Consider the following 11,729-nt stretch of genomic DNA (forward strand, 5'->3'; position numbering starts at 1 on the left):
CAGTTAATATGCATTTACCCCTGGTCTTTAGCTACAGTTAGAGCAATTATGTGGGGTAGGAGTGTGTTTCTACACAATTTTTCGTTGTTGTTGCGAAGAGTGTTTGTAAGGTTGACACAGCAATGAGTGTACTACCTTTGAACTTGCCTGCAGTGTAGAACAAACAAGTTTCATAAAAACATTTTTGTTCTCGAAAGAATGACATGACTCGTGTATTCAATCGTACTAAATTTCGTGTAAATCAATGGTAGACTGGTTCGCCTGATTCACAACATTCTGACCAGCTTCACTTTGGGAGAACAGTAGATGACAAATGCATTTACATCTCTAAGTGTGGAGATGTACACATTCCAAGAAAAAGGAGAAAGCTAACTCTTTTAGCAACGTAAAGTTGTAGGCCAGTTGGTGAGACATTGTGAATAAATTCGCCGCAGACACAAGACGGAGACGCAGGACAACACACCGCCCTTTGTTGTCGTCTCTCTCCGTCCTGTGTCTGTAGCGGTTTTATTCACAATGTCTAACTCTTAATTTAAAGACAGTATAGATAGCATAGCCTGTTTTTATTACCATCCTTGTCATTTGTTTCTTTCTTTTTTTGAAGCACCAGCTGGTGTGCATTTTCAACCTACATATTTAATGACATTTTCATAATTAAGCCATTTAAAGTATAATAGTTGGTCCCTCATGTTTTCCTTTTTTTCCCCCCTTCTTTTTAACTACAACTTCAGCTGTGCATAGAAGAAGAAGATTATAGACTGCAAAAGGCAGTGAGGTTGGCCGGAAAGTGGAGTATCTCTCCTGATCTCTGTGCAAGGGAAGGGGAAGAGGAGCAGAAAGAGGTTCACAATGGGGTATTATGGTGGGAGAAATGAGATGAAAGAACACATTGCTTAATTGCTACCATCACAAGCGGAAGACCAGGCCCGTGTTGCCTAAGAAGCGTGAAAAAGCATGCATTGACTCTATCGTCTGCCAACTCTCTGGCTGTGTGCCTAGCAGGAGGTCCTCCGATAGTGGTCTGCTGTCTAAATGCCTCAAGGTAGCTGCCAGTGTCAGTCTTTCGCGTGCATACGCAGGGCACACCACCAGCACATGGTCTATAGAGCTGTGCGTAGAGTTAGACATAGTAAGCAGTTCTGTGTTTGCTTTGACCATGCAGAGCTCTTTACCATGGATTAAGACTTTAGCACATAATGCATTCTACATCAAAGTATAGCTCCTATGGCTATAAAAAAAAAGAACCTGTAGTCTAGTGCTTTGAAGCAGAATACACCAGCAACATAATGAAGTAAACAACAACAACAACAAAAAAGCAAGCACAGGAAAGACAGATGATAACAAAAAGGGGGGGACGGGTGAAGATGAAAGCTTTTTTGGTTTCTTTTGTTCATAGCATCTCCTGTCATTATTCACAATAGTCCTTTCTCGACAGACACTTAACGGAATTCTGAAAAGATGGTGGTCTTGTGCGGCTAGTAAATAGCTCCTGCTGGCCAATATGTAACATGCTCCGCAGTTTTTTTCCACTTGAGAACACTTGGAAATGCTGCATTGTAAACAGGAGGAATGATGCATAGTGGAGGACAGGTCAGCTGTGGCGCCTTAGTTGATTGTTCGGCAGGATGTCACAGATAACACGCTGACTCGTCTTCGGGAACGCTACAGAGTAAGATTTCTTGTGGCTGTTCATGGAATTAATGGCAGCTGTGGCATTATCACTTCTCCTACTGCTCTGGAAGTTCTTAATTCTGTGCACAGGGATAGATTTTTGTTTTGAAGGAATGAATGCAATATGAGGCGCTGTTGAACATGAACATTTGACTGTGGACATGGTTAGTAGTGCTACCAGGTGTTCACCTGGCACAATGGGGAACACATTTGTTGTGGTTTTGTGAAGTCATGTGCTGTGGACTTAAATTTCATTACAATTTTGGAACCATGCAATATTATTCAGGTAAAGTTTTCAGTTTGCTTTCATATGTGCTTAAAGCCATTGCACTTTTTATTTTGCCTTCTTTTGAAATGGCTGCCTGTTTATTGCTATAGTTTTGTCACCTCCCAAAAAACTTGTATTTTGCCTGCCCATGCTTCTGCACCTGGCTTCCAGCTCTGTGTTAGTTATGAAATGCCACATTCATTGAAGTTTTTTATTGATCAGAAAACACCACCACATTGTTGCCTTCTCCATAAACCATTAGTAGTTTCTGTTACAGGTCCATAGCATAGCCTGTTGAGACAATTGAAAAATTAAAAAAGAATCGGAATGGGCTGTTTGCTATCATGGTTGCACAAAAGTTAAGAATAATAAACCAAATATGTCCTGTATGATTTGGTCCCCAAATTGAACACTCACTATTTGCACACCTGAATGGTTTTCGAATACTTCACTTCGTCAATTGTGCAGGACCTAACATGAAACCGAAAAGAAAAAAAATGTAAATACTTTCAACCCGGCCAGATAGTTCACATAAAGTAGTATAGCAAATTGCATCACTCAGGCTGCCAGTCTTTTTTTTTTACTGAACTGTGATCATTGACTTTCATACATTTTTGGACACAGCATTTGAAAATAGCTATTGTTTGGTTTAAATGACTAGCATTTAGATTAAATCCGAATAGGCCTCATTGCAACATTGTTTCATATAACAATGAAAAAGAAACTGCATTTTCTCTGTGTCATTGCCACAGATGATGCAAATTGCCGGTTTCGTGTCGAATGTTATACAGCTGCTAGTGTGCTCAAATTTTGTAAACTATCTTTTAGACTGTTTTTTAGACCTTCACTCTGATAATGAACATATGCTCCAAAAAATTACAAGTTTGTTAACAAACTGCTAATTTGTTTGGATAACATTTTAGTGCCAGCATTCAAGGACGAAAGAGAAATATAGATACCGCAACCTGCATTATTCCTTGCTGCTTGGGGAATTACTAACTTGCTTAGGAGAGTGCAATGATGATATTGGCACAGTTGTGTTCCGGAACTCAGCTGGTTTATCCATTCAAGGCTCTTTAGATTTGCTCCTCTTTTATCTTAATTCTACGTTCACAGAGTGGAATATGCTATTTTTATTCAAAAGCAAGAAAGTGTGCATTGGCTCATGTTTTGGACTTGGTGATATATCTTTAGCCCATCATGATAAACAGTTGTCAGAGAAATTAACTGGTTTTAGCGTTCTTAATGTCTTCAGGTATGTCGATGACCCTTTAGTTCTTGTTAACCTGGACTTAAACTCTATGGTGGATAATCTCTTAAAGGTTTTTACTGAAGCTATTCATTGTTTAGCACTCACTGTTGAATCGCCTGCTGAGGGTTCACTTCAGTGTTTAGGTATAAGGCTTCACTTATATGACCAGCACACATGTTGGGTATATCAGCCTAGAGCCAATAGACCCCTGTTACCACATTATTCAGCTCATTCAAAACTGGCTAAAAGGGGCATTGCCAACTTGCGTCTGGCAATGCCATAAAAAGTTGTGCCATCATAAGATTCATACAAGCTTAGAGAAACAGTCTTAATGTTTGCCCATAGCAGGCTATTCGAAGAGCTTGCAGGTAATTGTAGTAGAGGGCTTCCCGAGGAAGTCCAGTAGAAAAACTGGCAAAGGCAAACCTGGCAATCAATATGCAGAAAATGAACAGGGGTCAGTTAACAAAAGACTGTGGTTGTGCCCTACCTTTGTAGGATGGCACACTACCTTGAGAAGATAGCTAGTTGGGGGAAGGCAGGAGTAGATTTTTCTGCATGGGATAAGCTGAACAAAGAGTGGCGGTTAACAAACACTTGCCGTAATAAAACCGTGCCTGGTTGTTCGAAGCTGCATCGAAATTGTTTCATAGAATGCGTAGAGGCTGTAGTGTATGAACTGCCATTGTCTTGTGGTATTAAATGCATAGGACAAGCGGGATGATGCCGTAATGAAAGCTTAAAAGAGAACATAGTTTAAATGTGAGGAATTACTGGGAGGGTCATCTGTCCGTTCATTGTCAAGAGCGTGGCCCTGCACTTTTGTTTAATAATTGTGTTATTCTTGCCAGCAGCAGAGGTGCTGACGTGCGTGAAATTACAGAGGCAGCAGCTATCGTGCGGAACGGTAAAAGGTGTGTTAGTGCTGCATCTGCCAACCTGCTTGAAGAGATGGCCTTTTCTGAAAAAGCAGTATGAAGTTTTGACCCAGAGTGGTGGGGTAGTGCATGTTGTTAAATGCCTGAATTTTCCTCACCTGTTGAACTGTTGAAGTCAGTGCATCGTGATGTCTGTCTTCCTTTTGTCGTTGTCTGCTGGCGTTAAAATGCTATCCAAGTTCGTATACCAACACAGGCAGCACACAGGAGTGCTAATTTGTTCCTAATGCTCCATTTGAGGTATTAAATGATTTTAAATGATTCATAATGCACAGTTTAATAGAAACTTGCTAGTGTTGTGAATGCTAGCATAGGATTATTGCTTTATAATAATGGTAAGAAAGGCTGTTTCTTATGGGAAAACTATTATAAAAAAATCCAAGGCCATTCCACCTTGCGAGCGTGAATGACTAGTGGAGCTGTAAACATTGTGGTAAGAAAACTTGTGGTAAAGACTTTATTGCATCACTCATTGTCACTTAAAAACAAGTCACAATGGCCTTATGGTCGCTATGCTATACAGTGATCGGCATACTCACAACCGCAGACATATTCTTTGATAATGTCAAAGCGATGGACTTACACCGCTGGGTGGTTGGTTGGGCCGGATTGTTGTGGCATCGCAAGTGGTATTTCCATAATCTGAAACGTGTACACCACTCCCTTTTCGGTGCCGACACATCCACATTGAAATCACTGACGACAACCACAGGAGTAGCATTATCGCAACTAACTCGTCCAAATTGCTTGCTTACGGGGTGGGTGAGCCATTGATAATGACTGTTTTCGACATGCTGTTCTGTATGTTGTATGCTTGATTCGAAAGAATGTAATCACTGTTCACTTCACTTTGCTGAGTGCTTGCCCATTACTACCTGAATTTTAAGGTTCAGTTCTTTACTTGTTTTTGTACTACTCAGTTAGTGTACATATCGGAAGATGACAAACATTTTCCATTCTCCCGTTGGATTCTGACTATTTTTCACCATAGCTGCACCATTTGACACATTAGATAACTTTCCAGCAAGCCAGACGTCGGAATTTCGATGTTGTGCTGGAACAACAGAAGAGCTTTAAAAATAATTGAAATAAGTGTGGCCTTTGGAAGCTGTAGTGATATTTCCGAAAGTCATACAGGTTCAATGTGATTACTGGTGCTAGAGGATGTCCAAAGACAGTTGTAAAAGCTGATTGAGACATGGTTTATAACATGTCACCAAGTTGACTTGCAACATGGCAGCAATGCATACATCAATATTGTGCCCTCAGAACAATGTTTCTACCTTTGAAGGAGAGCTACTCTTAAGAACCACCTATAACCTGCGTGTGTACAGGCAGTTGAAGATGGTAAAAAGGGTTGAAGAAGCTGAAGAAAGTGCTGCTTATTTACTTATTATTGATTTGGGCCACTATGTAGTATTAGTACAGTAATATGTCCTCTTTTTCTTTAATTTAGGAATACCTTACAGACCTTTAAAAAGGCATTGGGTAAGGAGGGACTGTGGTTGCATAAACGCAATACAAGTATTATTCAAAATGACTAAAAAGGCATCAGCGTAATGAAAGCACTGTTCATACAATGCAATAGCACACAACGTCAAAAGTCAGTACAAAAATTCAATTAATACGAAAACTAAAACAGAAGACAATTCATGCAGAATGAAACATGTATATATTATATGAAGATCAATGTCTTACAGGGCTGCCACACAAATGTGAGGGAAGACATATCAATTGATGAATCATTGCAATGCAAAGTGAGGAAAAAACACGGCAGACAACAATAAACTCTGTCATCGAGAATAGGCTGCAGCTTCACAGATTATGAAAAAAATCTGTTTCGTTTACGAGTTAATTTCTTTTTTTTAGAAATTTGGTAGGTAATAGTCTAATGTTATCTTTAAAACTTTGGGATATTCTTGGTAACGTTCACAAACTATTAACATAGCTGGTTGTTTCCTTTCAGAGGCATAAGTTTCATTAAAACAGCGCAATCACTCGCAGGAACACGGTGACAAAGCGAGTTGCTCGCAAATCATGTGATAAAATCATCCGTACAAATTCTCATTCGCAGGCATTACTTATACATTTAAAGGAAACCGCATGAACAACTAGAGAGGTGTTTGGCAATCCCTTCTTTACCTTGTTCTCTGCACTTTTTTAACGTGGGAAATGAAACACAAATAGTAGTGCACACGGGCATGCTCCACAAAGATGTGGTGCTTTTCTTGTGTTGTGTTCTGTCTTCTTTCCTCGTCTTTTGCGCTGTGCAGACATGTCAATATTGAATCACCTACTCGGCCAAGCTTTCCTTATCTTACAAGCCCTTGTTGACATGCATTATCATATGCATTTTGACCATATCTGTTTTTTATCCTGGACCTTGTCTGTTATGGTCCTGTATTACTGGTTCCTGCTATGTGGTCTTTGCAATAAAATTAATGAAGTAACAACTAGCCAAATCTGCTACACCTTGAATGTAACACAGTTGGGCGAACACCTTCTTAACATCACATCTACTGTTCTTCATGCAGAGCAATGTCATCACTGTGTTCGCTTCCTAGCGCATTACCGCTGTTTACATGTACGTAGTGTGGGAAATGTGATACGATACATCACTGTCGTATTCATCTAAACTCAGTAACTGTGGTTATTCATGTAGAGAGCAATAAGGTTTTGTTCACTGAAGGCCACAAGTGCTTTTTTTCTCTTTAGTGTTAAGTGAAAAGGAGACATATACCACATCCATATGTAAATAATATGATGCATCTTGACCACTTGCTCACATAAGGTGGGCAGTGTTGATTAGTTTTGTCACACCTACATTTATTATTATCCTTTATTACGGGGCAAATTTCAGGAGGGAATCTGGTTTGACCAGATTTTAAAAAACTCGTTTGGGGTGCAAAAGTTTAGAATGGTTGGGTTTTACCCAAAAGGCAATGAACTCTTCATGTATATCACTATCCTTGTTTTTGATAAGACGTACTGGACTGGACCTTTGGCACAGATGCACATAGAAAAGCAGGACAGTTGTTACACATCCCACTAATAATTTTTGTCAGAACAGTTCTCCTAACTATTCTTGTATGAGATAGCCTTCTTTATACATGCTGGCACTAAACCTTGTTGTACAAAGCTTGCAGTACAATAAGGTTGAACTGTTAGGACAAGCTGTTGTCAACACTGATGAATTCTATTCTTTTACTGGCTCAGAAGAAAAAGGAGTTGTTATTGTTGGTGCCTTAATGCTTGCTTGAGTGCCACAGGAGTTGCCTGGTTCTTGATGGTCAAGTTTTTGTCAGAAGTTTAAAGGCTGCCACTGTGTAGCAGTGCCATCACTCCAGATGCGCTCAAAATTAGAAGGTAGCCACTTCATACTTTGAAGTGCCATCAGTGCGATGGAAGACACAATGCATGTTACGTATCCTAGGGTTATTCGCAAGGTCCGTTGATGGTAGTGCAACACAGTTATCGGAGAGAGAAATGCCATGAGGAGGATTAGCAGATGGCTACATCTTCTTTTATGTGAAGTTTTAGTGAAAGCAGTTGTTCCAGAATGTGGCCCGTGCATTTGTAGCTTGGTCAGTTCATTCTGTGCCAATAATCATTGGTAAGTCGATAGGTACAGTCTTTGAACAACGTATATTGGCTATAACCACTGGGCTAACTGCAGGAGTTTCTGTGGTATGCCAGATGTTCTGATGCCCTGGTGAATGAAAAGAACCATTGTGCTTAACATCCAGTGGATTGGGTTGTCGTGAGCCCCACGATAACCATGCCACACAGCTGAACCACATAAAAAGCGAATCCATGGACTAACCTGTGTACATTTGACAAATGTTGTACTTTAGGCTTCTTCTTTGAATCGAGGTGGTGACAGAGGTCACCTTACCTTGAAGGGAAATGCACTCCTTCATGTCCCAGCAAATCTGTTTCATTGCCCCATTTCCATCAATGCTCCTCTTACTCCTCTTGCATGTAGCGGTGGATGGACTCTTGTACTCAAGGTGAACAGTTGCACGCCATCAAGTGGCAACAGCTTATGTGAGTGTATACCAATGCATGGTCCACATTTCCTGCAGAAACGGCTGGTGGCCTGACCCTGCCTCCCTCCCAGGGTCAGTAGCAGTGGCGGAAGATGGCTGACAAAATGGATGACAAACCGCCGGCACCCCCTGTTCGGCTCACCAGCGCCAGGTGAGGCCACGTGTATCCTCTCTGAGGATGAGGTTGTTTATAGAAACCGCACCACATTGCAGCCATGAACAGGAGCGCGGCTAGCAGAAGCACCATTAGATTTTGTTTTCACGCACTGTAGTGATGTCAGGTGGCTTTCCTGGCCACAATTGCTTGCTTGAGTCTTAATCACCATGGAGCTCGCTACAAAAATTACTAGCGGAAACTCTGGCAACGTGATTGTTCTACCAAGGGAATGAAGGATTTTGTATAATCTTTGTGACTTGTGACTTCACATTTTCTTGTTAAGTTTTTTAAATTTCAAGGAAATCATATTTTCCTATTGCATAGAGGCACTAAATCTCTGCACACATATATAATCGCCAATTGTTGCATTTAGTAAAATGCAATGTTTTGTTGAATATGGCCCATTTGCAGATCCCTAATGTTATTTGAAGCTGGAAGGCTGAAGTTTAGGCAAAGCCATGTACATATTTATCGCCATTCCAATAGTGTCTCTATGCTGCATTTTATTATTTACTTGTTATAGCTTGTCTCTGACGAAAATTCATGTCACATGGCTAGAAATGATGCCAAGTTCTTCAAGCTGTTGTTTGGACAACAGCAACAATTTGGACGGTTAAAAATGCAGAAAACACAGTGCTTTTAGTGAGCACAAAGCTGTCCGTGTGCACTGCCATCCGTGTGTGCATTTGTGCCCCAGCGCAGAGCCTTCTGTCCTCTCTGACTCAATGTTGCATCTGACTCGCGTTGCCTGCCTGGACTAGTCGGCTGTGTTAAGCTGCGAGCATGGTCAGTGATGATTCCCTCTCTCTCCTGGGCAAGAAAGTTCCTGGGAAGCTATAAAAAGACAGTGCCCATTGCCAGCGACAGCTTTAGAGCCTTCACCATCGCTCTTAGTTACGAGCAGCTTGTCGAGCTGACCGTTCTTTATGTAGAGATATAAATAAACATTTTGTTTTCATTATTTTGCCTCGTCTCTGCCACTGATCAACCTGGTCAAGCTCTAGGTCACTGGGCTAGTGTTACCTGAAGGACTCGAGAGCCCGTTTGCAATTTTGTGCATGTTATTTAGTATTTATTTACAGTGGAATCTTGTTAAACAGAACCTCAAGGGACCAGGTTAACAAGTACCATTTATTGAGTTCAAAGGTACTCGAGATGCTTTTTCGAAAGAAGCAGATACTTTGTCAGCAGTAGGTGTAGCATATTTGATATTACAACGCTGCTTATTACAAAGTTTCTACTTGCATGCAGACACCAACTAGAGGTAGCAGCACAAAACGTAATTCCAAAAAGAACGAAGAGCCATTTAGTAAATAAAGTAGCTGTTTAAGTGAAGCAACCACTCTTGAAGCCATCGATAAGTTCGATCTTCACCCTGACCACGAGCATATTGTGTTGGCGTTTCTGTGTCACCATCGGAAACGCTAAGCAAACTCACAGCTCACTGATATTGCCAACACAAGGAAACCACAGGAAGCCATGACCAAGGTACAGCTACACTGAGCAAGGCACCAACAAAGGCCGCCTTAGCGATATGAAAATTTTTCATCTATAGAACTGTTGAGAAAACATGGAAATAAAAGCCATAAACAGCGATGCCTGTTTGGCTGTTCAGTTTCATTTTTGGTAATACATTTAGTTACGTTTATCCAGCGTTGTGAAAAATGTGGTGCCGTTAAATATCTTTTGCATTGCCTTTATGCAGAACCAACCAGCCGTAACGCTGTTGTTCAATTTAAGTGATTTCCATTTACCAAGGTACTACTTTATTTAGTTATGCTTTATCCACAGCGCTAAGAAGGCCCAGTGGGTGGGGGGGTTATAATTCGCGAAACAATAATAATAATATCAGCAGCACTTCTGCGGAAATATATATGAACAAAGTTTAACAACATTGCACATGTTGCTCGTGACAGCACGCATATGTAAGTGACCTGTGAGAAACACACGCCACTGGAAATAGTTCCTGAAGCATGCAGGTATGTGGTCACTTGTGGCAATTCTTCATGCTTTGCTTGTAAAAACTTTCTGCGTTTACTTACACTGAAGCATTGTCACTAGCACATTTTCTAGCAAATTGGGGTTGGGTGGTAACTCGGGATATTACAAGTGAGGGCAAGTCTGCCTTTCAAGCACTGACCCGCTCCCTCACTCTCTTGCCTAACAGTCGCTGTGCGCACACGACATCAGTGAAACTTTTGTCTTTATAGTCATAGGTCATGAATGGCTTACATGTGTATGCATTTTCCATTGCAGCACGGTGCGAGGCGCAAGCGTCACGCCTGTGCGGGACTCCTCCTCGGTACCTGTGGACATGCGGCCGCTACCCAAAGAGCCCGAGCTTGAGAAGAAGGGCAAACTCAAGCCTTCCAAAGGTGCCTCATTTGTCTTGCCTCTCCTCGGGCTGACTCTATCTGTGATACACATGTTCAGGCAAAACCAGCAGACATTCATTGTCAGTGAGGTTCATGCAATCTCATAATTGTCCTGATGTTGTCGTTAATCTATAGGGACTGCCTACCATTCTTCAAGTACCTTCTATTTTTTAGCACTATAGAAAGCCTACCATTCGAAGTGTATAAACATGCAATGGTTTCTCTGGAAAGTGTGTAGAAACTTTTAAAACAGAATTTCTCGGTCTGCATAGTCTCCTGTGAAAACTGTGTACAGATGCCGACCACACTGATTTCTATACTAGACACGGTAGCAATCTCAGAGGCCACATATCAGTGCACCACTCCATTCCCCACGACTCCGTCTCTTTGCAGAAGGCAGCACCATTTTTCAACATGTGCTAGCTGGAAGAAACAAGAAAGAAATTACTTTTTCATGTAAAGAAAAGTTGGCAGAAGCGTGTAAAATACAATTTCAGGCAATACAATATTGTATACAAGCAAAACTCTCCTTGCGTGGCTTTCTGGTTATGCAACGGTACACAGATTGGTTGCACTGTTTCGCCATAAGTCAAGGCCACATGTCATCCTCGCACCACTTCCAGAGCCAAATTAAAAATAGTCTCTTTTTTTTATTATGGGATACAAGCTTGCTTGTTTTCATCAGTATGACACACCATCTTCTCATTCCCACTGCAGTCAGACATATTCTGACTTGTAGACAGTCCCTTTAATTAAGACGTTGAATTTGGCTTGTTCAGCGCATTGCATCTGGGCCATGTAAGGAGTGCTGGTTTCCGTTTGGTCTAGCCTTCACTAATCAATTTGAATCTGGCCACCTGTTGAATGGAGCTGTTGCCAGGCCATTTGCACTTTCCTTGTGGGGACTCAGAGTTCACAAGGTTCAGGGGTGTGGCACCGTCCTCACTCTCTTCCAGTCTCACGATACCTGAAGTATGCTATAGGAGCCTCACCAAATGTCGCAGCAAGAGCTCCTGCAT

The 11,729-nt window shown here is 41.4% G+C and overlaps 1 protein-coding gene across 2 annotated transcripts in view; it reads left to right on the plus strand.

Moving 5' to 3' along the window:
- Pak (serine/threonine-protein kinase PAK 3-like protein) overlaps positions 1 to 11,729 on the plus strand; it is a 41,443-nt gene that overhangs the window by 1,504 nt on the left and 28,210 nt on the right. For both annotated transcript variants that reach the window (XM_050187172.3, XM_050187173.3), the window contains exons 2-3: positions 8,215 to 8,329; positions 10,592 to 10,710. In XM_050187172.3, the coding sequence (XP_050043129.1) occupies positions 8,271 to 8,329; positions 10,592 to 10,710 (178 nt within the window). In that variant the 5' untranslated portion in view covers positions 8,215 to 8,270. The remainder of the gene's footprint in view (positions 1 to 8,214; positions 8,330 to 10,591; positions 10,711 to 11,729) is intronic.

This window comes from Dermacentor andersoni, chromosome 2 (assembly GCF_023375885.2).
Source record: "Dermacentor andersoni chromosome 2, qqDerAnde1_hic_scaffold, whole genome shotgun sequence".
Lineage (NCBI taxonomy): Eukaryota > Metazoa > Arthropoda > Arachnida > Ixodida > Ixodidae > Dermacentor > Dermacentor andersoni.